Source organism: Pseudophryne corroboree, chromosome 5 (genome assembly GCF_028390025.1).
Source record: "Pseudophryne corroboree isolate aPseCor3 chromosome 5, aPseCor3.hap2, whole genome shotgun sequence".
In the NCBI taxonomy this organism is placed as follows: Eukaryota; Metazoa; Chordata; class Amphibia; order Anura; family Myobatrachidae; genus Pseudophryne; species Pseudophryne corroboree.
In genome coordinates, this window is record NC_086448.1 from 727898321 (window position 1) to 727925605 (window position 27285).

Sequence of the window (27285 nt, forward strand, 5' to 3'; positions counted from 1 at the left end):
AGAGGGCCGCAGATTCGGCATACAGGACTGGGTCCTGGTGACCACGGATGCCAGCCTTCGAGGTTGGGGGGCAGTCACACAGGGAAGAAACTTCCAGGGACTATGGACATGTCAGGAGACTTCCCTACACATAAATATTCTGGAACTAAGGGCCATTTACAATGCCCTAAGTCAGGCAAGACCCCTGCTTCAACACCAGCTGGTGCTGATCCAGTCAGACAACATCACGGCGGTCGCCCATGTAAACCGACAGGGCGGCACAAGTAGCAGGATGGCAATGGCAGAAGCCACAAGGATTCTCCGATGGGCGGAAAATCATGTGTTAGCACTGTCAGCAGCGTTCATTCCCGGAGTGCACAACTGGGAAGCAGACTTTCTCCGCAGACACGACCTCCACCCGGGAGAGTGGGGACTTCATCCAGAAGTCTTCCAAATGATTGTACACCGGTGGGAAAGGCCACAGGTGGACATGATGGCGTCCCGCCTTAACAAAAAGCTAAAAAGATATTGCGCCAGGTCAAGGGACCCTCAGGCGATAGCTCGGTGTATGTGTTCCCTCCTCTGCCTCTCATCCCAAGGTACTGAGACGAAGGAGAGGAGTAAGAACTATACTCATTGTTCCGGATTGGCCAAGATTTACCGGTGAGTAAAATCTTATTTTCTTTGAATCCATAGGGGTCACTGGACGCCCACCCAGAGCAGTTTTACCTGGTTTGTAGTAAGCTCAGGGGATCTTATGGTAACACATTTTCACCGACTGGTTCAAATTTTCTAGTTCTATCGGTTATGGCGTCAACTGTTTCGTTGTCCGTTACGTTATGTGTCAACTTTATGGTTGTCCGTTATGTTATAGGTAATTCTCCATTGTCAACCTCTCTATCGCTCCTGCTCGGCTCAGTAAAAAACACTGAGGTACTCTGGGAGTATGGAGGGGAGGAGTGTTACTGAATTTGAATATTCAGTGCCCTGTTCCTGCGGAGGCCGTCCATATCCCAAGAGTACTCCAGTGCCCCCTATGGATTCAAAGAAAAGGATTTACCTGGTAAGTACCAAAATCCTATTTTCTCTAACGTCCTAGTGGATGCTGGGGACTCCGTAAGGACCATGGGGAATAGCGGCTCCGCAGGAGACTGGGCACAGCTAAGAAAGAATTAGGACTACCTGGTGTGCACTGGCTCCTCCCACTATGACCCTCCTCCAGACTTCAGTTAGAATCCTGTGCCCGGCCGAGCTGGATGCACACTAGGGGCTCTCCTGAGCTCCTAGAAAGAAAGTATATGTTAGGTTTTTTATTTTACAGTGAGATCTGCTGGCAACAGACTCTCACTGCAGCGAGGGACTAAGGGGAGAAGAAGCGAACCTACCTAACTGGTGGTAGCTTGGGCTTCTTAGGCTACTGGACACCATTAGCTCCAGAGGGATCGACCGCATGGAACCGGCCATTGGTGTTCGGTCCCGGAGCCGCGCCGCCGGCCCCCTTACAGAGCCAGAAGCAAGAAGAATCCGGAAAATTGGCGGCAGAAGACATCAGTCTTCACCAAGGTAGCGCACAGCACTGCAGCTGTGCGCCATTGCTCCTCATACACACTTCACACTCCGGTCACTGAGGGTGCAGGGCGCTGGGAGGGGGCGCCCTGAGAAGCAATAAATACACCTTGGCTGGCAAATATATCACAATATATAGCCCCAGAGGCTATATATGTGATAAATACCCCTGCCAGAATCCATAAAAAAAGCGGGAGAAAAGTCAGCCGAAAAAGGGGCGGAGCTATCTCCCTCTGCACACTGGCGCCATTTTTCCCTCACAGTTCCGCTGGAAGGAAGCTCCCTGACTCTCCCCTGCAGTCTAACTACAGAAAAGGGTAAAAAAGAGGGGGGGCACTAAATTTAGGCGCAAAATACATATATAGCAGCTATAGGGGATATAATTTAGTTAATCCCTGTATTATATAGCGCTCTGGTGTGTGCTGGCATACTCTCTGTCTCCCCAAAGGGCTTTGTGGGGTCCTGTCTTCTGTCAGAGCATTCCCTGTGTGTGCGGTGTCGGTACGGCTGTGTCGACATGTTTGATGAGGAGACTTATGTGGAGGAGGAGCAGGTGCCTATAAATGTGTAGTCACCCCCTGCGGGGCAGACACCGGAGTGGAAGGAATTACGCGAAAGTGTCGACTCCTTACATAAAAAATTTGAAGACATGCCAAATGTGGGGCAGCCGGCTTCTCAGTCCGTGCCTGCCCAGACGTCTCAAAAGTCATCAGGGGCTCTAAAACGCCCGCTACCTCAGGTGACAGACAAAGATGTCGACACGGATACTGATACCAGTGTCGACGACGAATAGACTAATGTAATGTCCAATAGGGCCACTCGTTATATGATTGAGGCAATGAAAAATGTTTTACACATTTCTGAGGTGACCCCAGGTACCACAAAAAAGGGTATTATGTTTGGGGAGAAAAAACTACCAGTAGTTTTTCCCCCTTCTGAATAATTAAATGACGTGTGTGAACTAGCGTGGGCTTCCCCTGATAAAAAATTTGTAATTTCAAAAAAATTACTAATGGCGTACCTTTTCCCGCCAGAGGATAGGTCACGTTGGGAAACACCCCCTAAGGTGGATAAAGCACTTACGCGCTTATCAAAAAAGGTGGCACTGCCGTCCCAAGATACGGCCGCCCTAAAGGAACCTGCTGACAGAAAGCAGGAGGCTCTCCAAAAAGCTATATATACACACACTGGTATTATACTGAGACCAGCTATTGCCTCAGCATGGATGTGCAGTGCGGCAGCTGCATGGTCAGACTCCCTGTCAGAGAACATTGACACCCTAGACAGGGACACTATATTACTAAACGTAGAGCATATTAAAGAAGCGGTCTTTTACATAAGAGATGCACAGAGGGATATTTGCCGGCTGGCATCAAAAATAAGTGCACTGTCCATTTGTGCCAGGAGAGGGTTATGGACCCGGCAGTGGACAGGGGATGCAGATTCCAAAAGACACATGGAAGTTTTGCCTTATAAGGGTGAGGAGTTGTTCGGGGATGGTCTTTCAGACTTAGTTTCCACAGCAACAGCTGGGAAGTCGGCATTTTTGCCACATGTCCCCTCACAACCAAAGAGAGCACCGTATTATCAGGTGCAGTCCTTTCGCCCCCAAAAGAGCAGACTGGGTAGAGGCGCGTCCTTTCTGCCCAGAGGCAGAGGTAGGGGAAAAAAGCTGCAGCATACAGCCACTTGCCAGGAACAAAAGTCCTCCCCCGCTTTTTCTGCTGAGTCCGCCGCATGACGCTGGGGCTCAGCAGGCGGAGCCAGGTACGGTGGGGGGCCGTCTCAAAAACTTCAGCAATCAGTGGGCTCGCTCACAGGTAGATCCCTGGATCCTTCAAGTGGTATCTCAGGGGTACAGGCTGGAATTCGAGACATCCCCCCCCCCCCCCCCCCCTGCCGTTTCCTCAAATCTGCCTTACCAATGACCCCTTCAGAAAGGGAGGCTGTGTTAGAGGCAATTCACAAGCTGTATTCCCAGCAGGTGATAGTCAAGGTGCCCCTACTTCAACAAGGACGGGGTTACTATTCCACAATGTTTGTGGTACCGAAACCGGACGGTTCAGTGAGACCCATTTTAAATTTGAAATCCTTGAACACATATTTTTAAAAAAATTCAAGTTCAAGATGGAATCGCTCAGGGTGGTTATTGCAAGCCTGGAAGAGGGAGATTACATGGTATCTCTGGACATCAAGGATGCTTACCTGCATGTCCCCATTTACCATCCTCACCAGGAGTACCTCAGATTTGTGGTACAGGATTGTCATTACCAATTCCAGACGTTGCCGTTCGGCCTGTCCACGGCACCGAGGGTATTTACCAAGGTAATGGACGAAATGATGATTCTGGACACTGTCCAAAAAAAAAAAAAAAAAAAAGTTTCTCCCAGAGGAGAAAGCCGAGGAGCTGTCGTCTCTAGTGAGAGGCCTCCTGAAACCAAAACAGGTGTCTGTGCATCATTGCACGCGAGTCCTGGGAAAGATGGTAGCTTCCTACGAAGCGATTCCATTCGGCAGGTTCCATGCCAGAACTTTTCAGTGGGACCTGTTGGACCAATGGTCCGGATCGCATCTTCAAATGCATCGGTTGATAACCCTGTCTCCAAGGACCAGGGTGTCACTGCTGTGGTGGCTGCAGAGTGCTCATCTCAGAGAGGGCCGCAGATTCGGCATACAGGACTGGGTCCTGGTGACCACGGATGCCAGCCTTCGGGGCTGGGGGGCAGTCACTCAGGGGAGAAACTTCCAAGGACTTTGGTCGAGTCAGGAGACTTCCCTACACATAAATGTTCTGGAACTGAGGGCCATTTACAATGCCCTAAGTCAAGCAAAGCCCCTGCTTCAAAACCGTCCGGTTCTGATCCAGTCAGACAACATCACGGCGGTCGCCCATGTAAATCGACAGGGCGGCACAAGAAGCAGGGCGGCGATGGCAGAAGCCACAAGGATTCTCCGTTGGGCAGAAAATCACGTGTTAGCACTGTCAGCAGTGTTCATTCCGGGAGTAGAAAACTGGGAAGCAGACTTCCTCAGCAGGCACGACCTCCACCCGGGAGAGTGGGGACTTCATCCAGAAGTCTTCCAACTGATTGTAAACCGTTGGGAAAGGCCACAGGTGGACATGATGGCGTCCCGCTTAAACAAAAAGCTGGAAAAATATTGCGCCAGGTCAAGAGACCCTCAGGCGATAGCTGTGGACGCTCTAGTGACACCGTGGGTGTACCGGTCGGTTTATGTGTTCCCTCCTCTTCCTCTCATACCCAAGGTACTGAGGATAATAAGGAGAAGAGGCGTAAGAACTATACTCATTGTTCCGGATTGGCCAAGAAGAGCTTGGTACCCGGAACTTCAAGAAATGATCTCAGAGGACCCATGGCCTCTGCCGCTCAGACAGGACCTGCTGCTGCAGGGGCCCTGTCTGTTCCAAGACTTACCGCGGCTGCGTTGACGGCATGGCGGTTGAACGCCGGATCCTGAAGGAAAAGGGCATTCCGGAGGAAGTTATCCCTACGCTTATAGCTAGGAAAGAAGTGAACGCAAACCATTATCACCGCATATGGCGAAAATATGTTGCGTGGTGTGAGGCCAGGAAGGCTTTAACGGAGGAATTCCAGTTAGGTCGATTTCTGCACTTCCTACAATCAGGGGTGACTATGGGCCTAAAATTGGGTTCCATTAAGGTCCAGATTTCGGCTCTGTCGATTTTCTTTCAAAGAGAACTGGCTTCACTGCCTGAAGTTCAGACATTTGTCAAGGGAGTGCTGCATATTCAGCCTCCTTTTGTGCCCCCAGTGGCACCGTGGGACCTCAACGTGGTGTTGGGTTTCCTAAAGCCACATTGGTTTGAGCCACTTAAAACCGTGGAACTAAAATATCTCACGTGGAAAGTGGTCATGCTTTTGGCCTTGGCTACGGCAAGGCGGGTGTCAGAATTGGCGGCTTTGTCATGTAAAAGCCCCTATTTGATTTTCCATATGGATAGGGCAGAATTGAGGACTCGTCCCCAATTTCTTCCTAAGGTGGTATCAGCTTTTCACTTGAACCAACCTATCATGGTGCCTGCGGCTACTAGGGACTTGGAGGACTCTAAGTTACTGGACGTAGTCAGGGCCTTGAAAATTTATGTTTCCAGGACGGCTGGAGTCAGGAAAACTGACTCGCTATTTATCCTGTATGCACCAAACAAGATGGGTGCTCCTGCTTCAACGCAGACTATTGCTCGCTGGATTTGTAGCACAATTCAGCTTGCGCATTCTGTGGCTGGCCTGCCACAGCCTAAATCTGTAAAAGCCCATTCCACGAGGAAAGTGGGCTCTTCTTGGGCGGCTGCCCGAGGGGTCTCTGCTTTACAACTTTGCCGAGCTGCTACTTGGTCAGGGGCAAACACGTTTGCAAAATTCTACAAATTTGATACCCTGGCTGAGGAGGACCTTGAGTTCTCTCATTCGGTGCTGCAGAGTCATCCGCACTCTCCCGCCCGTTTGGGAGCTTTGGTATAATCCCCATGGTCCTTACGGAGTCCCCAGCATCCACTAGGACGTTAGAGAAAATAAGATTTTACTCACCGGTAAATCTATTTCTCGTAGTCCGTAGTGGATGCTGGGCGCCCGTCCCAAGTGCGGACTGTCTGCAATACTTGTATATAGTTATTGTTAACTAAAAGGGTTATTGTTGAGCCATCTGTTGAGAGGCTCTGTTAGGTTTATACTGTTAACTGGGTATAATATCACGAGTTATACGGTGTGATTGGTGTGGCTGGTATGAGTCTTACCCGGGATTCAAAATCCTTTCCTTATTGTGTCAGCTCTTCCGGGCACAGTATCCTTACTGAAGTCTGGAGGAGGGTCATAGTGGGAGGAGCCAGTGCACACCAGGTAGTCCTAATTCTTTCTTAGCTGTGCCCAGTCTCCTGCGGAGCCGCTATTCCCCATGGTCCTTACGGAGTCCCCAGCATCCACTGGGGACTACAAGAAATAGATTTACCGGTGAGTAAAATCTTATTTTTTCATATTTGTAGACTGGCGATGCTTCTTTCTGATCTCTGCTATAGTGGTCAGGCCTCTTGAGTCTCTTTTCTTGTACTGCTCCTTTACGCACGTACCCTTTGGGTTTGTGCTCTGTTATGCTTTAAGCTGAGGATGGCCTTTGTCTAGCGGTCACTTTTCAGGTGGATCCATCTGGCTATGTTTCTTTTTTTTTCTTTCTCTAGGGGGATCTCTTGGGCTGCTTGACACAGAGCTTCTGTGTCTCACCTTACTGTGTAAATACTAGGTCGCCTGTTCTTGCTTTGGTTCATGTTTACTTCCTTTGCAACTGTTGTCAGCTACTGGTTGTATGGTTCTGCTGGTTCACAGCACCCTCATTCCTAGGAGGTCGGCTTTGGGACATCCCCAGTGATATTCTCCAGTGTCCCTCTGTGGATAAAGGTGAAACAGGATTTTGGTACCTTCTGATAAATCCATTTCTCCAATTCCTCAGGGGACACTGGACGCCCGCCCAGCGCTGCAATGCCTGTCTTGTTTTTGTTGCCGGGCTGCATGTCTGCAGTGTCAGGGTTTCCGTTTACATTACTCCCGTTTGATCTTTGCCTGCTTCCTGTTGGTTCCTCCTCCTATGTGTTTTTCCTTCTGTTGTCTCTGCTCTACATCTCCTTTCGGGCTCTGTTTCTAAATTGAGCTTGGAGTGATATAAAAAGGTAGGAGACTGCTTTAAAATGCTAGCCTCCACTCATCGCCAGTCTATACCCCAGTGTATATGCATTGGTGTCCCCTGTGGAATCTGATAAATGGATTTATCGGTAAGTACCAAAATCCTGTTGTCGGACCCTGGTGAGGTTTTCTTTGGAAGGGAGAGGGGCTTGTGGTTCCTCACCCTCATGGCCATGTTTCACTTCTCCTTTGTGTGGTCCTAAACTGATTTTATTTACAGTATATTTAAAATTATTCTTACTTTTTCACACTGTGCTTGTGGTAAAATAAAGACCTTTTCAACGGATAACAATATGTGTGTAATGTGGCAAATGTTAAAATTTAAAAAAACACTGGCTGGATTAAAGTGGCTGGCGAGGCCGGGGTAATTGTAATTTGGTGTATTCCATCTTGCTGTTGTGGACATGGAGGAGATTGTGACATTCTAGATTACATACAAGTGAAGGCAGACGTGTTGCCTCAATCTACATTTTGGGATGCTCGGAATGTTTTTCAAGGGTTCATCACTCATGTTTCATAGCAGTAGAAGTCATAACTGTCTACATCAGGCTCTCCAGCTGTTGTGAAACTACAAATCCCAGCATGCCCTGCCAACATTTTAGCATGAACTAAAAGTAATACTATGGCAGGGCATGTTGGGATTTGTAGTTTCTCAACAGCTGGAGAGCCACAGTTTGGCCAGGCCTGGTCTACATGGATTAGAAAGCATGCCTCCGGAGGTGGTTGTGGTCTCTAACTTACATACATGAATTCATCTTTTAATTGTGTTCCCCATTTCTCTGTTGCACATTTTCAGACTAATTACTGTAAGAGCTGTGATGCAGTGTATGTATACATGAATGAATGTGTGTATGACTTTTAAATTTGGGCCTAAGATCACGCTTATCAACACCTTTTTATTGCCAATCACATTAGAGCAATTTTGGGGGATCCTTGTGGTGCTGACTAAAGTCATGGATGAGAAACACAATAGATAATGCAAACCTGTCAGCTCCGTGCCCGATTCCTTTTATGTATGAAGGAAGAATATTGTAGAGCAGAGGTTCTCAAACGCGGTCCTCAAGGCACCCCAACAGTCTGGGTTTTAAGATTCTCCAAGGCCCAGCACAGATGGTTAAATAAAATGTAACTAGTACTAATTAAGTCACCTGTGGCTAAGTGTGGATATACTGAGAACCTGGACCGTTGTGGTGCCTTGAGGACCGCGTTTGAGAACCTCTGTTGTAGAGTGATAGCATAGTGAACATCTAGAACATAGGTCTGCAAACTCGGTCCTCAATACACCACATAGTGCATGTTTTGCAGGTCTCCTCACAGAATCACAAGTGAAATAATTAACTCCACCTGCGGCCCTTTTAAAATGTGTCTGAGTAATTAATACACCTGTGCACCTGCTGGGTTACCTGCAAAACATGCACTGTGTGGGGTCCTGAGGACCGAGTTTGCAGACCTATGACCTAGAATATTTGTGTAGCTCACCTTCTAGAATGTTGCGGTAGATTCCATATACACGCGTTATGGCTATGTTCCCTATTAATTTGAGGGTATTAACAGGTGTTAGGAGGGTATCTGGACTCCAGGTCAACACGTTTTCACTTTTTTTTTTACTTTTTCATACTTTAGGATCCACGTGGACTACGGTTGAGAATAGTAACCTGAGCGGAGCGAGTCACCTTGCCCCAAGCGCCATGCAAGGGGACACAATGCACTAATTGGGGCTCCCGGTCACTTTACGAAGAAAACAACACCAATTTGCTTTAAAAAAATAAAAAATCATGTCGACCTATTGTCTGACATTTCTGGTGTCGACCTTGAATCCCAGACCCGTTAGAGGAGGAAACCCGCATGAAGTCTCCGTCGCAGGGCCCCTCCTCTCCAGCAGTTAGTAGACTCTGGCATAATGCCAGAATCTACTGCCCATGCATATGTCTCTGGGAACATGGCGCCCGTGCCTTGTTCTCTGGGACGTCTCCAGTGCACAAACCAATCACTCGGAAATGGCCCGACTGCAATTTTCGAAGTGAATTGTGTCTGCGCTGCAGTGCCACTGCCGTGAGACTCCAGAGGGGTAAGTATACTATATGGGTGTGGTGTGGACCCCCCCCCCCCCCCCCCCAGACCTTATGGGCCCATGTGCACCGCGCACACTGCACCCATTATAGAAATGCCTATGGGTATTCATTATCTCAAAGGGTTGGGTACGAAATCGAAGCAGTTGAGATCCTGATAGAAGACAGATATCAGGATCCCAACAGATCCTGCTAAGTATTTTCACGCTACTCCTAATACTCCCCATAGTGCACCCTAACCCTTTGTACTTACTCCGGGATGCGCTGGGATCCTGCTGTCTTGTCGGTTTTTTATTTTTATTTTATTTTTTATTTATTGCCTGGATTTTGACTGCATCCTATATCAAAAACTAAAGCCAGTTTGAAAAAACTACTTTAATTTTTTCATTCAGCAGTCCCAAAATACTTTATATCAATTCAAATATCCTTAGCAACTAAAATTTTGATGGACTGTGTAAAATATAAAAGGGATGTGTATTTAAATTTGATGGCTATTTATGTATTTATTTTTGTATTTCAGGCTGCAGATACGCTGGCTGTGAGACAAAAACGCAGAATATATGACATAACCAATGTCTTGGAAGGGATTGGTTTGATCGAGAAGAAATCAAAGAACAGCATCCAGTGGAAGTAAGAATACATATGTTTAGGTTGCGGAGGTGACATGTTTGTCAGTGGCAGATTAAAGATCTGGTAATTTAGAATAGTGTTTTGGGGAAATCATACCCATACTGTCTGAAAAGTTGCAACTACCATCAGAGCACCTGGAATTGTAGTGGTGCATGTGATTTGAGGAAGCCAGTGGGAGGATGATGTGTTCATGGCCTTGAGTAGCAGTGACTCCAGAACATTGGCAGCGGACTTCTTCTTTTTTTTTTTTTCTCTAACGTCCTAGAGGATGCTGGGGACTCCGTAAGGACCATGGGGATAGACGGGCTCCGCAGGAGACATGGGCACTTTAAGAAAGACTTTGGATCTGGGTGTGCACTGGCTCCTCCCTCTATGCCCCTCCTCCAGACCTCAGTTTGATACTGTGCCCAGTGGAGACTGGGTGCTTTTCAGAGAGCTCTCCTGAGCTTTCTGACAAAGTATATTTGTTAGGTTTTTTATTTTCAGGGAGCCTGCTGGCAACAGACTCCCTGCATCGAGGGACTGAGGGGAGAGAAGCAGACCTACTTCTGTGAGTTTCAAGGCTCTGCTTCTTAGGCTACTGGACACCATTAGCTACAGAGGGAGTCAGAACACAGGTCTCACCCTGGAGTTCGTCCCGGAGCTGCGCCGCCGTCCTCACAGAGCCGGTAGATAGAAGCCGGGTGAGTATGAGAAGAAAAGAAGACTTCAGAGGCGGCAGAAGACTTCATGATCTTCACTGAGGTAACGCACAGAAGTGCAGCTGTGCGCCATTGCTCCCACACACCTCACACACGGCAGTCACTGTAAGGGCGCAGGGGGGGGGCGCCCTGGGCAGCAATATAAACCTCATTTCCGGCAAAAGATAGATAGATATAGATATATATACAGCTAGGCACTGTATATATAAAGATTTTTATTATATTTAAGCGCCCGAGGGGGCGGGGCTTCTCCCTCAGCACTCACCAGCGCCATTTTCTCCGCAGCACAGCTGAGAGGAAGCTCCCCGGACTCTCCCCTGCTTATCCACGGTGAAAGGGGGTTTCAGAGAAGAGGGGGGGGAGGGGGCACATAATTTGCAGCAAATAGTATTACAGCGCTACTGGGTAAACACATGGTGTGTTTTTTCCTGGGGTATTAGCGCTGGGTGTGTGCTGGCATACTCTCTCTCTGTCTCTCCAAAAGGCCTTGTGGGGGAACGGTCTTCAGATAAGAGGATTCCCTGAGTGTGTGGTGTGTCGGTACGTGTGTCGACATGTCTGAGGTAAAAGGCTCTTCTAAGGATGAGTTGGAGCAAATGTGTGTGTGGTGTCTCCGTCGACAACGCCGACACCTGACTGGATATGTGGAATTAAGTGCTGAGCTAAATTTATTGCACAAAAGATTAGAGAACAGACAGGCAATCTACCCATGTCTGTCCCTATGTCGCAGGGACCTTCAGAGTCTCAAAACGCCCACTATCCAAAATAATAGACACTAATACCGACACGGAGTCTGACTCCAGTGTCGACTACGATGATGCAAAGTTACAGCCAAAACTGGCAGAAAAGTATTCAATATAGGATTATTGTGATAAAAGATGTTTTGCATATCACTGATGACCCATCTGTCCCTGACACGAGGGTACACATGTTTAAGGGGAAGAAAGCTGAGATAACATTTCCCCCCCTCTCATGAACCAAATGAATTGTGTGAAAAAGAGAGGGAATCTCCAGACAAACTGCAGTTTCCCAAAAGAATTCTCATGGCGTATCCTTTCCCTGCTAGGGCCAGGATACGATGGGAATCCTCCCCTAGGGTGGACAAGGCGTTGACACGTTTACCCAAAAGGTAGCGCTGACATACCAAGATACTACTACCTTCAGGGATCCTGCAGATAGCATGCAGAAAAGTACTTTGAAGTCCATTTACACACATTCTGATACACTACTCAGACCGGCGATTGTGTCGGCATGGGTTTATAGCGCTGTAGCAGCGTGGACAGATACCTTATCAGCGGAGATTAATACCCTAGATAAGTATACCATGTTATTGACCCTAGGATATATAAAAGATGCTGTCTTATATATAAGACATGCTCAAAGAGACATTGGTCTACTGGGTTCTAGAGTCAACGCTATGTCGATTTCTGCTAGACATGTCCTGTGGAACATGCAATGGACAGGTGATGCCGACTAAAAGAGGCATATGGAGGTTTTACCTTACAAGGGTGAGAAATTGTGTGGAGAAGGGCTCTCGGACCTGGTCTCCTCAGCTATAGCTGGTAAATCTGATTTCTTTTTCATCCACTAGGGGGCACTGGAGTACTCTTGGGATATGGACGGTGTTAGCAAGGACTGGGCACTGAATATTCAAATTTCAGTAACTCTCCTCCCCTCCATACTCCCCGACTACCTCAGTGTTTTTTCGGTGCTCACATGGACAGGAAGCACAAGTGTGGACCTCCAGAGGGGGACATACATTTTTTACTTTTAAATATTTTTGTTTTATTTCTCTGACGTCCTAGTGGATGCTGGGGACTCCGTAAGGACCATGGGGAATAGCGGCTCCGCAGGAGACTGGGCACAGCTAAAAAAGATTTAGGACTACCTGGTGTGCACTGGCTCCTCCCACTATGACCCCCCTCCAGACCTCAGTTACAATCCTGTGCCCGGCTGAGCTGGATGCACACTAGGGGCTCTCCTGAGCTCCTAGAGAGAAAGTATGTTTTATTTTTTTATTTTACAGTGAGATCTGCTGGCAACAGACTCACTGCAGCGAGGGACTAAGAGGAGAAGAAGCGAACCTACCTAACTGGTGGTAGCTTGGGCTTCTTAGGCTACTGGACACCATTAGCTCCAGAGGGATCGACCGCATGGAACCGGCCATTGATGTTCGGTCCCAAAGCCGCGCCGCCGGCCCCCTTACAGAGCCAGAAGCAAGAAGAGTCCGGAAAATTGGCGGCAGAAGACATCAGTCTTCACCAAGGTAGCGCACAGCACTGCAGCTGTGCGCCATTGCTCCTCATACACACTTCATACTCCGGTCACTGAGGGTGCAGGGCGCTGGGGGGGGGGGGGGGGTAGGCGCCCTGAGCAGCATTAAAAACACCTTGGCTGGCAAATATATCACAATATATAGCCCCAGAGGCTATATATGTGATAAATACCCCTGCCAGAATCCATAAAAAAGCGGGAGAAAAGTCCACGAAAAAGGGGCGGAGCTATCTCCCTCAGCACACTGGCGCCATTTTCTCTTCACAGTGCAGCTGGAAGACGGCTCCCCAGGCTCTCCCCTGTAGTTTTCAGGCTCAAAGGGTTAAAAAGAGAGGGGGGGCACTAAATTTAGGCGCAATATTGTTTATACAAGCAGCTATTGGGGGAAAAATCACTTAGTTATAGTGTTAATCCCTGCATTATATAGCGCTCTGGTGTGTGCTGGCATACTCTCTCTCTGTCTCCCCAAAGGACTTTGTGGGGTCCTGTCCTCAGTCAGAGCATTCCCTGTGTGTGTGTGCTGTGTCGGTACGGCTGTGTCGACATGTGGGATGAGGAAGGTTACGTGGAGGTGGAGCAGAGGCCGATAAATGGGATGTCGTCCCCTGTGGGGCCGACACCAGAGTGGATGGATAGGTGGAAGGTATTAACCGACAATGTCAACTCCTTACAAGGCTGGATGACTTAAAACAGCTGTGGGACAGCCGGCTTCTCAGCCCGCGCCTGCCCAGGCGTCTCAAAGGCCATCAGGGGCTCAAAAAAGCGCCCGTTACCTCAGATGGCAGACACAGATGTCGACACGGAGTCTGACTCCAGTGTCGACGAGGTTGAGACACAATCCACTAGGAACATCCGTTACATGATCTCGGCAATGAAAAATGTGTTACGCATTTCTGACCTGAACCCAAGTACCACATAAAAGGGGTTTTATTTTTGGGGAGAAAAAGCAGCCAGTGTTTTGTTCCCCCATCAGATGAATGAAGTGTGTAAAGTAGCGTGGGTTCCCCCAATAAGAAACTGGTAATTTCTAAAAAGTTACTGATGGCGTACCCTTTCCCGCCAGAGGATAGGTCACGTTGGGAGATATCCCTTAGGGTGGATAAGGCGCTCACACGTTTGTCAAAAAAGGTGGCACTGCCGTCTTAGGATACGGCCACCTTGAAGGAGCCTGCTTATAAAAAACAGGAGGCTATCCTGAAGTCTGTATATACACACTCAGGTTATATACTGAGACCTGCAATTGCCTCAGCATAAATAGTGCTGCTGCAGCGTGGTCTGATACCCTGTCAGATAATATTAATACTAAGACGGGGATAATAGTTTGCTAACATAGAGCATATTAAAGACGTCGTCTTATATATAAAGGATGCACAGAGGGATATTTGCCGGCTGGCATCCAGAATAAATGCAATGTCCATTCTGCCAGGAGGGTATTAGAAACCCGGCAGTGGACAGGTGATGCTGCCTATAAAAGGCACATGGAGATTCTGCCTTATAAGGGTGAGGAATTGTTTGGGGATGGTCTCTGGGACCTCGTATCCACAGCAACAGCTGGGAAGAAAACATTTTTACCTCGGGTTTCCTCACAGCCTAAGAAAGCACCGTATTTTCAGGTACAGTCCTTTCGGCTTCAGAAAAGCAAGCGGGTCAAAGGCGCTTCCTTTCTGCACAGAGACAAGGGAAGAAGGAAAAAGCTGCACCAGCAGCCAGTTCCCAGGATCAAAAATCTTCCCCCGCTTCCTCTGAGTCCACCGCTTGACGTTGGGGCTCCACAGGTGGAGACAGGTGCGGTAGGGGCGCGTCTCGGGAACTTCAGGGACCAGTGGGTTTGCCCACAGGTGGATCCCTAGGTTCTGCAAATAGTATCACAGGGATACAGGCTGGAGTTCGAGGCGACTCCCCCTCGCCGTTAACTCACCTCAGCCTTGCCTGCTGCCCTCGGAGAAAGGTAGTACTGGCGGCAATTCACAAGCTGCACTTCCAGCAGGTGAAATCAAGGTACCCCTTCTTCAACAAGGCCGGGGTTAATATTCCAAAATATTGTGGTACCGAAACCAGACTGTTCGGTGAGACCCATTCTAAAATTGAAAGCCTTGAACACTTATATACGAAGGTTCAAGTTCGAAATGGAATCGCTCAGGGCGATTATTGCAAGCCTGGAGAATTTCATGGTATCACTGGACATCAAGGATGCTTACCTGCATGTCCCTATTTACCCTCTTCACCAGGAGTACCTCAAAATTGTGGTACAGGATTGTCATTACCAATTCCAGACGTTGCCGTTGGTCTGTCCCCGGCACCGAGGTATTTACCAAGGTAATGGCCGAAATAATTATCCCGTACTTGGACGATCTCCTTATAAAGGCGAGGTCCAGGGAGCAGTTGTTCGGCGGAGTAGCACTATCTCGGGAAGTGCTACAACAGCACGGCTGGATTCTGAATATCCAAAGTCGCAGCTGGTTCCTACGACGCGTCTACTGTTCCTGAGTATGGTTCTGGACACATAACAGGATAAAAAGGGTTTCTCCCGGAGGAGAAGTCCAAGGAGGAGTTGTCTCTAGACAGAGACCTCCTAATACGTATACAGGTGTCGGTGCATCAATGCACGCGAGCCCTGGGAAGGATGGTAGCTTCTTACGAAGAAATTCCATTCGCCAGGTCCCATACAAGGATTTTCCAGTGGGATCTGTTGGACATGTGGTCCGGGTCGCATCTTCAGATGCATCGGCGGATAACCCTGTCTCCAAGGGCCAGGGTGTCGCTGTTGTGGTGGCTGCAGAGTGCTCATCTTCTAGGGGGCTGCAGATTCGGCATACAGGACTGGGTCCTGGTGACCACGGATGCCAGCCTTCGAGGCTGGGGGGCAGTCACACAGGGAAGAAACTTCCAAGGCTATGGAAAAGTCAGGAGACTTCCCTACACATAAATATTCTGGAACTAAGGGCCATTTACAATGCCCTAAGTCAGGCTAGACCCTGCTTCAACACCGGCCGGTGCTGATCCAGTCAGACAACATCACGGCGGTCGCTCATGTAAACGACAGGGCGGCACAAGAAGCAGGATGGCGATGGCAGAAGCCACAATGATTCTCCGATGGGCGGAAAATCATGTGTTGGCACTGTCAGCAGTGTTCATTCCCGGAGTGGACAACCTGAGAAGCAGACTTTCTCAGACACGACCTCCACCCGGGAGAGTGGGGACTTCATCCAGAAGTCTTCCAAATGATTGTACACCGTTGGGAAAGGCAACAGGTGGACATGATGGCGTCCCGCCTCAACTAAAAGTTACAAAGATATTGCGCCAGGTCAAGGACCCTCAGGCGATAGCTGTGGACGCTCTGGTAACACCGTGGGTGTACCAGTCGGTGTATGTGTTCCCTTCTCTGCCTCTCTTACCCAGGGTAATGAGAGGAGTCAGAGGTGACTATGGGCCTACAATTGGGTTCCATTAAGGTCTAGATTTCGGCTCTATCGATTTTCTTCCAAAATGGAACTGGCTTCACTGCCTGAAGTTCAGACTTTTGTTAAGGGAGGGCTGCATAGTCAGCCCCCGTTTGTGCCTCCAGTGGCACCGTGGGATCTCAACGTGGTGTTGGATTTCCTGAAGTCGCATTGGGTTGAGCCACTTAAATCCGTGGAGCTATAATACCTCACGTGGAAAGTGGTCATTCTGTGGGCCTTGGCGTAGGCCAGGCGTGTATCAGAATTGACAAAAGCCCTTATCTGTATTTTATATGGGAAAGGTGAAATTGAGGACTCGTTCCCAATTCCTTCCTAAGGTGGTATCAGTTTTTCATGTGAACCAACCTATTGTGGTGCCTGCGGCTACTTGGGACTTGGAGGATTCCAAGTTACTGGACGTAGTCAGGGCCCTGAAAAGTATGTTTCCAGGACAGCTGGAGTCAGGAAGACTGACTCGCTATTTATCCTGTATGCACCCAACAAGCTGGGTGCTCCTGCTTCTAAGCAGACGATTGCTCGCTGGATCTGTAGCACGATTCAACTTGCACATTCTGCGGCTGGACTGCCGCACCCTAAATCTGTAAAAGCCCATTCCACGAGGAAAGTGGGCTCTTCTTGGACGGCTGCCCGAGGGGTCTCGGCTTTACAACTTTGCCGAGCTGCTACTTGGTCAGGGGCAAACACGTTTGCAAAATTCTACAAATTTGATACCCTGGCTGAGGAGGACCTGGAGTTCTCTCATTCGGTGCTGCAGAGTCATCCGCACTCTCCCGCCCGTTTGGGAGCTTTGGTATAATCCCCATGGTCCTTACGGAGTCCCCAGCAATCCTTTCCCAGCTTCCACAAAAGCTATGGGTCCAGGATTACAGAAGCTGCTGCGTGCAGCTCTTGGTGTGTCGGGCCTCACAAAGGAGCCCCCTCACAGCCACAAGCAGCTCAGCTAACAACAGCTGAGACTGCAGAAAGGACTGGACGACGCTTGCTGGAAGAAGCCCCGTCAGAGCCCAAGTACATCAGCTACCTTCAGCTGAGGCTGCAGAACGGAGCTTGCTGTAGAAGCCCCGTCAGAGCACAGGAACCCAGGTTTCTCTAACGTCCTAAGTGGATGCTGGGGACTCCATCAGGACCATGGGGAATAGCGGCTCCGCAGGAGACGGGGCACAAAAATAAAGCTTTAGGATTAGGTGGTGTGTACTGGCTCCTCCCCCTATGACCCTCCTCCAAGCCTCAGGTTTTTGTGCCCGTCCGAGCAGGGTGCAATCTAGGTGGCTCTCCTAAAGAGCTGCTTAGAAAAAGTTTTTAGGTTTTTTATTTTCAGTGAGTCCTGCTGGCAACAGGCTCACTGCATCGAGGGACTTAGGGGAGAGAATTTCAACTCACTTGCGTGCAGGATGGATTGGATTCTTAGGCTACTGGACACCATTAGCTCCAGAGGGATTCGGAACACAGGTCTCACCCTGGGGTTCGTCCCGGAGCCGCGCCGCCGACCCCCCTTACAGATGCTGAAGATTGAAGGTCCGGAAACAGGCGGCAGAAGGCTCTTCAGTCTTCATGAAGGTAGCGCACAGCACTGCAGCTGTGCGCCATTGTTGTCACACACTTCACACCAAGCGGTCACGGAGGGTGCAGGGCGCTGCTGGGGGCGCCCTGGGCAGCAATATTTAATACCTTTATGGCAAAAGAATACATCACATATAGCCATTGAGGCTATATGTATGTATTTAACCCATGCCAGATATCTAAAACTCCGGGAGAAAAGCCCGCCAAAATAGGGGGCGGGGCTTATTCTCCTCAGCACACAGCGCCATTTTCCTGCTCAGCTCCGCTGTGAGGAAGGCTCCCAGGACTCTCCCCTGCACTGCACTACAGAAACAGGGTAAAACAGAGAGGGGGGGCATTTTTTGGCGATATTTTGATATATTTAAGCTGCTATAAGGAACAAAACTTATATAAGGTTGTTCCCATATATATTATAGCGCTTGGGTGTGTGCTGGCAAACTCTCCCTCTGTCTCCCCAAAGGGCTAGTGGGGTCCTGTCTTCGATAAGAGCATTCCCTGTGTGTCTGCTGTGTGTCGGTACGTGTGTCGACATGTATGAGGACGATGTTGGTGTGGAGGCAGAGCAATTGCCGATAATGGTGATGTCACCCCACAGGGAGTCGACATGGATGGATGGCTTTGTTTATGGCATTACGTGATAATGTCAGCACATTACAAAAATCAGTTGACGACATGAGACGGCCGGCAAACCAGTTAGTACCTGCCCAGGCGTCTCAGACACCGTCAGGGGCTGTAAAGCGCCCTTTACCTCAGTCGGTCGACACAGACACTGAATCTAGTGTCGACGGTGATGAAACAAACGTATTTTCAAGTAGGGCCACACGTTATATGATCACGGCAATGAAGGAGGCTTTGCATATCTCTGATACTGCAAGTACCACAAAAAGGGGTATTATGTGGGGGGTGAAAAAACTACCTGTAGTTTTTCCTGAATCAGAGGAATTAAATGATGTATGTGATGAAGCGTGGGTTAACCCAGATAGAAAAGTGCTAATTTCAAAAAAGTTATTAGCATTATACCCTTTCCCGCCAGAGGTTAGGGCGCGCTGGGAAACACCCCCTAGGGTGGATAAGGCGCTCACACGCTTATCAAAACAAGTGGCGTTACCGTCTCCTGATACGGCCGCCCTCAGGGATCCAGCTGATAGGAGACTGGAAACTACCTTAAAAAGTATATACACACATACTGGTGTTATACTGCGACCAGCCATCGCCTCAGCCTGGATGTGCAGTGCTGGGGTCGTCTGGTTGGATTCCCTGACTGAAAATATTGATACCCTGGATAGGGACAGTATTTTATTGACTATAGAGCAATTAAAGGATGCTTTCCTTTATATGCGAGATCCTCAGAGAGATATTTGCACTCTGGCATCGAGAGTAAATGCGATGTCCATATCTGCCAGAAGGAGTTTATGGACGCGACAGTGGTCAGGTGATGCGGATTCCAAACGACATATGGAAGTATTGCCGTATAAAGGGGAGGAATTATTTGGCGTCGGTCTATCGGATCTGGTGGCCACGGCAACTGCCGGAAAATCCACCTTTTTACCTCAGACCCCCTCCCAACAGAAAAAGACACCGTCTTTTCAGCCGCAGTCCTTTCGGTCCTATAAGAACAAGCGGACAAAAGGACAGTCATATCTGCCTCGGGGCAGAGGAAGGGGTAAGAGGGCAGCAAGCAGCCCCTGCCCAGGAACAGAAGCCCTCTCAGGGTTCTGCAAAGCCCTCAGCATGACGCTGGGGCCTTACAAGCGGACTCAGGAGCGGTGGGGGGTCGACTCAAGAATTTCAGCGCACAGTGGGCTTGCTCACAGGTGGACCCCTGGATCCTGCAGGTAGTATCTCAGGGTTACAGGTTGGAATTCGAGAAGTCTCCCCCTCGCAGGTTCCTAAAGTCTGCTTTGCCAACGTCTCCCTCAGACAGGGCGACGGTATTGGAAGCCATTCACAAGCTGTTTTCTCAGCAGGTGATAGTCAAGGTACCCCTCCTACAACAGGGAAAGGGGTATTACTCCACGCTATTTGTGGTACCGAAGCCGGACGGCTCGGTAAGACCTATTCTAAATCTGAAATCTTTGAACCTGTACATACAAAAATTCAAGTTCAAGATGGAGTCACTCAGAGCAGTGATAGCGAATCTGGAAGAAGGGGACTTTATGGTGTCCCTGGACATAAAGGATGCTTACCTGCATGTCCCAATTTGCCCTTCACATCAAGGGTACCTCAGGTTCGTGGTGCAAAACTGTCATTATCAGTTTCAGACGCTGCCGTTTGGATTGTCCACGGCACCTCGGGTCTTTACCAAGGTAATGGCCGAAATGATGATTCTTCTTCGAAGAAGAGGCGTATTAATTATCCCTTACTTGGACGATCTCCTGATAAGGGCAAGGTCCAGAGAACAGCTGGAGGACGGAGTAGCACTAACCCGACTAGTGCTGCAACAACACGGGTGGATTCTGAATTTTCCAAAATCTCAGTTGACCCCGACGACACGTCTGCTGTTCCTGGTAATGATTCTGGACACGGTTCAGAAAAAGGTGTTTCTTCCGGAGGAGAAAGCCAGGGAGTTATCCGAACTTGTCAGGAACCTCCTAAAACCAGGGAAAGTGTCTGTGCATCAATGCACAAGAGTCCTGGGAAAGATGGTGGCTTCTTACGAAGCGATTCCATTCGGCAGATTCCACGCACGAACTTTTCAGTGGGATCTGCTGGACAAATGGTCCGGATCACATCTGCAGATGCATCAGCGGATAACCTTATCGCCACGGACAAGGGTGTCTCTTCTGTGGTGGTTGCAGAGTGCTCATCTGTTAGAGGGCCGCAGATTCGGCATACAGGACTGGGTCCTGGTGACCACGGATGCCAGTCTGAGAGGCTGGGGAGCGGTCACACAGGGAAGAAACTTCCAGGGAGTATGGTCAAGCCTGGAGATGTCTCTTCACATAAATATACTGGAGCTAAGAGCGATTTACAATGCTCTAAGTCTGGCAAAACCCCTGCTTCAGGGTCAGCCGGTGTTGATCCAGTCGGACAACATCACGGCAGTCGCCCACGTAAACAGACAGGGCGGCACAAGAAGCAGGACAGCAATGGCAGAAGCTGCAAGGATTCTTCGCTGGGCGGAAGATCATGTGATAGCACTGTCAGCAGTATTCATTCCGGGAGTGGACAACTGGGAAGCAGACTTCCTCAGCAGACACGATCTACACCCGGGAGAGTGGGGACTTCATCCAGAAGTCTTCCACATGATTGTGAACCGTTGGGAAAAACCAATGGTGGATATGATGGCGTCCCGCCTCAACAAAAAACTGGACAGGTATTGCGCCAGGTCAAGAGACCCTCAGGCAATAGCTGTGGACGCTCTGGTAACACCGTGGGTGTTCCAGTCAGTGTATGTGTTCCCTCCTCTGCCTCTCATACCAAAAGTAATGAGAATTATACGGCAAAAGGGAGTAAGAACGATACTAGTGGCTCCGGATTGGCCAAGAAGAACTTGGTACCCGGAACTTCAAGAGATGCTCACGGAGGATCCGTGGCCTCTACCTCTAAGACGGGACCTGCTTCAGCAGGGACCGTGTCTATTCCAAGACTTACCGCGGCTGCGTTTGACGGCATGGCGGTTGAACGCCGAATTCTAAGGGAAAAAGGCATTCCGGAAGAGGTCATTCCTACACTGGTAAAAGCCAGGAAGGAGGTGACTGCACAACATTATCACCGCATTTGGAGAAAATATGTTGCGTGGTGTGAGGCCAGGAAGGCCCCCACGGAGGAATTTCAACTGGGTCGATTCCTACATTTCCTGCAAACAGGATTGTCTATGGGCCTCAAATTGGGGTCCATTAAGGTTCAAATTTCGGCCCTGTCGATTTTCTTCCAGAAAGAATTGGCTTCAGTTCCTGAAGTCCAGACTTTTGTAAAAGGAGTACTACATATACAGCCCCCGGTTGTGCCCCCAGTGGCACCGTGGGATCTTAATGTAGTCTTGGATTTTCTAAAATCCCATTGGTTTGAGCCGCTCAAATCGGTGGAGTTGAAGTATCTTACATGGAAAGTAACCATGCTACTGGCCCTGGCTTCAGCCAGGAGAGTATCAGAATTGGCGGCTTTATCATATAAGAGCCCATATCTGATTTTCCATACGGACAGGGCAGAACTGCGGACGCGTCCTCATTTTCTGCCTAAGGTGGTGTCAGCGTTTCACCTGAACCAGCCTATTGTGGTGCCTGCGGCTACTAACGATTTGGAGGATTCCAAGTTGTTGGACGTGGTCCGGGCATTGAAAATATATATATTTCAAGAACGGCGGGAGTCAGAAAGTCTGACTCACTGTTTATATATTATATGCACCCAACAAGATGGGTGCTCCTGCTTCTAAGCAGACGATTGCTCGTTGGATTTGTAGCACAATTCAACTTGCACATTCTGTGGCAGGCTTGCCACAACCTAAATCTGTCAAGGCCCATTCCACATAGGAAAGTGGGCTCATCCTGGGCGGCTGCCCGGGGGGTCTCGGCATTACAACTCTGCCGAGCTGCTACTTGGTCAGGGGCAAACACGTTTGCAAAATTCTACAAATTTGATACCCTGGCTGAGGAGGACCTTGAGTTCTCTCATTTGGTGCTGCAGAGTCATCCGCACTCTCCCGCCCGTTTGGGAGCTTTGGTATAATCCCCATGGTCCTGACGGAGTCCCCAGCATCCACTTAGGACGTTAGAGAAAATAAGAATTTACTTACCGATAATTCTATTTCTCGTAGTCCGTAGTGGATGCTGGGCGCCCATCCCAAGTGCGGATTGTCTGCAATACTTGTACATAGTTATTGTTACAAACAAATTCGGGTTGTTATTGTTGTGAGCCGTCTGTTCAGAGGCTCCTACGTTTGTCATACTGTTAACTGGGTTCAGATCACAGGTTGTACGGTGTGATTGGTGTGGCTGGTATGAGTCTTACCCGGGATTCAATATCCTTCCTTATTGTGTACGCTCGTCCGTGCACAGTATCCTAACTGAGGCTTGGAGGAGGGTCATAGGGGGAGGAGCCAGTACACACCACCTAATCCTAAAGCTTTATTTTTGTGCCCTGTCTCCTGCGGAGCCGCTATTCCCCATGGTCCTGACGGAGTCCCCAGCATCCACTACGGACTACGAGAAATAGAATTATCGGTAAGTAAATTCTTATTTATGACAGGGGCGGTCAGCTCACGCTGCCGCCCCGCTGTGTGGGGGGACTACTATGTGCGCCATCCTGCTGCTCCGTCCCCGCCACCGCTGTTTTCAGCTCCCCGCCGCCGCTCCCCTATTCCCGGCCGCCGCTCCGAGGGACGCGCTGGACGGCCGCTGCAAGCGCCTTTCTCAGCGCTCCCTACCTGTTATGCAATCAGACCGCGGACAGCGTTCAGTGCTGCCGCGGTCTATCCCTGTAACGGCCGGAGGCTCAGTCACTTAGGTGGAAGGTAACTGCTCCCTCAGACCGCGGACCGAGAAAAAGATTTACCGGTAGGTTTAAAATCTTATCCCCCCCCCCCCACACACACACTCCTGAGAAGTGTCCAGTACTGACTTGGGGCCTAATTCAGACCTGATAGCAGCAGCAAAATCTTTCTCTAATCGACAAAACCATGTGCAGTGCAGGTGGGGCAGATGTTACATGTGCAGAGTTCAAACTAAATTCTAAAGTGTAGTGTAAAAATAAAGAGGCAATATTTACCCTGCACAGAAACAATATAACCCTCCCAAATCTAACTCTGCACATGTTATGTCTGTCCCACCTGCAGTGCACATGGTTTTGCCCATTAAAGAAATATTTTGCTGCTGCGATCAGGTCTGAATTAGGCCCTTAGTAAAGTGCTTTGCAAGAGTCTTTCCAGAGTCTCTGGTGATGGCTCCCCTAAGGATGACTGCTTAGTAACAGGAGACTTGTTATGTTGATTAGCTTGCTGGTTTAGTGATGCAGTTACTTTCTGAGTTGCAGTATTGGGCATTTTCTTTGCATGGGAAAGAAATGCAATAAAGCCTTTAAACCTCCTTCCCTTTTATTGTCCAAATTGGCTCACATTGGCCCAAATGTAAGAGCTTGCAAGTTTTGGGCAGCAGTGAGATTTCAGCGATGTCTTTGAGATTTAGGGGTATATTCAATTGAAGTCTAAAGCTGCCGTCTGTTGAAAAGACGTCAGTTTTCGACTTTGTTAGGTCGGAAGGGGTTCCGACCTATTTAATCTAACCCAAAATTATTTGGAACAGCTGCCGATCCACATGTTTGTTGAAAATGTTGGCCCCCTTTTTCGACCATCTCAATTCGACTTTAAAAAAAGTCGAAGTGAGATGCGGGAGCAGTGACTGAGAGAGCCGCGGGCAGATGGGGGAGAGCAATGCCGGAGGATGTCACAGCCGCGTCCACCCGGCTCCAGCAAGCAAGACCTCGCTTGCTGGAGCCGGGTGGACGCTGCCGTGAGCGGCGGCTGTGAAGCGGGGACGGGGAGGGAGGAGAGACACGGGGGAGAGCAGCGCTACAGCACTCCCCCTGTCTCTGCTCCCGCATCTCAATTAGACTTTTTTTAAAGTCGAATTGGGATGACATTGAGTAGCCCAGGTCGGAATGAATGTCTGAATGGATCAGACTTCAATTGAATATACCCCTTAAAGTGGAAATGTTTCTTTTAAAAGTTTACTGCTGCCTGCAACTTCCAGGATATTGTATTTGGCCTGTATCCTTTTCTCCTTGCTACAATAGACCAACTTGCCTTTCCTGGGGGTCACGGTCGTTAGGTCGACACAACTTAGGTGAACACATTAGGTCGACCACTGAAGTTCGACAATGCCGTTAGGTCGACAGGTCAAAAGGTTGACATGAGTTTTTAAAATAAAAATAAATTTCTCTGACGTCCTAAGTGGATGCTGGGGACTCCGTCAGGACCATGGGGAATAGCGGCTCCGCAGGAGACAGGGCACAAAAGTAAAAGCTTTAGGATCAGGTGGTGTGCACTGGCTCCTCCCCCTATGACCCTCCTCCAAGCCTCAGTTAGGTTTTTGTGCCCGGCCGAGAAGGGTGCAATCTAGGTGGCTCTCCTAAAGAGCTGCTTAGAGTAAAAGTTTTGTTAGGTTTTTTATTTTCAGTGAGTCCTGCTGGCAACAGGCTCACTGCAACGAGGGACTTAGGGGAGAAGAAGTGAACTCGCCTGCGTGCAGGATGGATTGGCTTCTTAGGCTACTGGACACTAGCTCCAGAGGGACGATCACAGGTACAGCCTGGATGGGTCACCGGAGCCGCGCCGCCGACCCCCTTGCAGATGCTGAAGAGAGAAGAGGTCCAGAAATCGGCGGCTGAAGACTTCAGTCTTCATGAGGTAGCGCACAGCACTGCAGCTGTGCGCCATTGCTCTCAGCACACTTCACACCAACGGTCACTGAGGGTGCAGGGCGCTTGGGGGGGCGCCCTGGGTAGCAATGAAAGTACCTATGCTGGCTAAAAATACATCACATATAGCCCCTGGGGCTATATGGATGTATTTAACCCCTGCCAGGTTGTCAGAAAAACGGGAGAAGAAGCCTGATGAAAAGGGGGCGGGGCCTATTCTCCTCAGCACACAGCGCCACATTTTCCTACACAGCTCCGCTGCTAGGAAGGCTCCCAGGCTCTCCCCTGCACTGCACTACAGAAACAGGGTTAAAACAGAGAGGGGGGGCACTTATTTGGCGATATTTATTATATATTAAGATGCTATAAGGGAAAACACTTATATAAGGTTGTCCCTGTATAATATAGCGTTTTGGTGTGTGCTGGCAAACTCTCCCTCTGTCTCCCCAAAGGGCTAGTGGGGTCCTGTCCTCTATCAGAGCATTCCCTGTGTGTGTGCTGTGTGTCGGTACGTGTGTGTCGACATGTATGAGGCCGATGTTGGTGAGGAGGCGGAGCAATTGCCTGTAATGGTGATGTCACTCTCTAGGGAGTCAACACCGGAATGGATGGCTTATTTAGGGAATTACGTGATAATGTCAACACGCTGCAAGGTCGGTTGACAACATGAGACGCAATTAGTACCTGTCCAGGCGTCTCAAACACCGTCAGGGGCTTTAAAACGCCCATTTACCTCAGTCGGTCGACACAGACACGGACACTGACTCCAGTGTCGACGGTGAAGAAACAAACGTATTTTCCATTTGGGCCACACGTTACATGTTAAGGGCAATGAAGGAGGTGTTACATATTTCTGATACTACAAGTACCACAAAAGAGGGTATTATGTGGGGTGTGAAAAAACTACCTGTAGTTTTTCCTGAATCAGATAAATTAAATGAAGTGTGTGATGATGCGTGGGTTCCCCCGATAGAAAATTATTGGCGTTATACCCTTTCCCGCCAGAAGTTAGGGCGCGTTGGGAAACACCCCTTAGGGTGGATAAGGCGCTCACACGCTTATCAAAACAAGTGGCGTTACCGTCTCCAGATACGGCCGCCCTCAAGGAGCCAGCTGATAGGAGGCTGGAAAATATCCTAAAAAGTATATACACACATACTGGTGTTATACTGCGACCAGCGATCGCCTCAGCCTGGATGTGCAGCGCTGGGGTGGCTTGGTCGGATTCCCTGACTGAAAATATTGATACCCTTGACAGGGACAGTATTTTATTGACTATAGAGCATTTAAAGGATGCTTTTCTATATATGCGAGATGCACAGAGGGATATTTGCACTCTGGCATCAAGAGTAAGTGCGATGTCCATATCTGCCAGAAGATGTTTATGGACACGACAGTGGTCAGGTGATGCAGATTCCAAACGGCACATGGAAGTATTGCCGTATAAAGGGGAGGAGTTATTTGGGGTCGGTCCATCGGACCTGGTGGCCACGGCAACAGCTGGAAAATCCACCTTTTTTACCCCAAGTCACATCTCAGCAGAAAAAGACACCGTCTTTTCAGCCTCAGTCCTTTCGTCCCCATAAGGGCAAGCAGGCAAAAGGCCAGTCATATCTGCCCAGGGATAGAGGAAAGGGAAGAAGACTGCAGCAGGCAGCCCATTCCCAGGAACAGAAGCCCTCCACCGCTTTTGCCAAGTCCTCAGCATGACGCTGGGGCCGTACAAGCGGACTCGGGTGCGGTGGGGGGTCGTCTCAAGAGTTTCAGCGCGCAGTGGTCTCACTCGCAAGTGGACCCCTGGATCCTACAAGTAGTATCCCAGGGGTACAGATTGGAGATTCGAGACGTCTCCCCCTCGCAGGTTCCTGAAGTCTGCTTTACCAACGTCTCCCTCCGACAGGGAGGCAGTATTGGAAACAATTCACAAGCTGTATTCCCAGCAGGTGATAATCAAAGTACCCCTCCTACAACAAGGAAAGGGGTA

At 49.3% G+C, this 27285-nt stretch overlaps 1 protein-coding gene across 1 annotated transcript in view; it reads left to right on the top strand.

The window, feature by feature from the left end:
• Positions 1 to 27285, top strand: part of E2F5 (E2F transcription factor 5) — a 122545-nt gene that overhangs the window by 36061 nt on the left and 59199 nt on the right. Inside the window, exon 2 of the mRNA XM_063924037.1 lies at positions 9843 to 9952. Within this exon, the coding sequence (XP_063780107.1) occupies positions 9843 to 9952 (110 nt within the window). The remainder of the gene's footprint in view (positions 1 to 9842; positions 9953 to 27285) is intronic.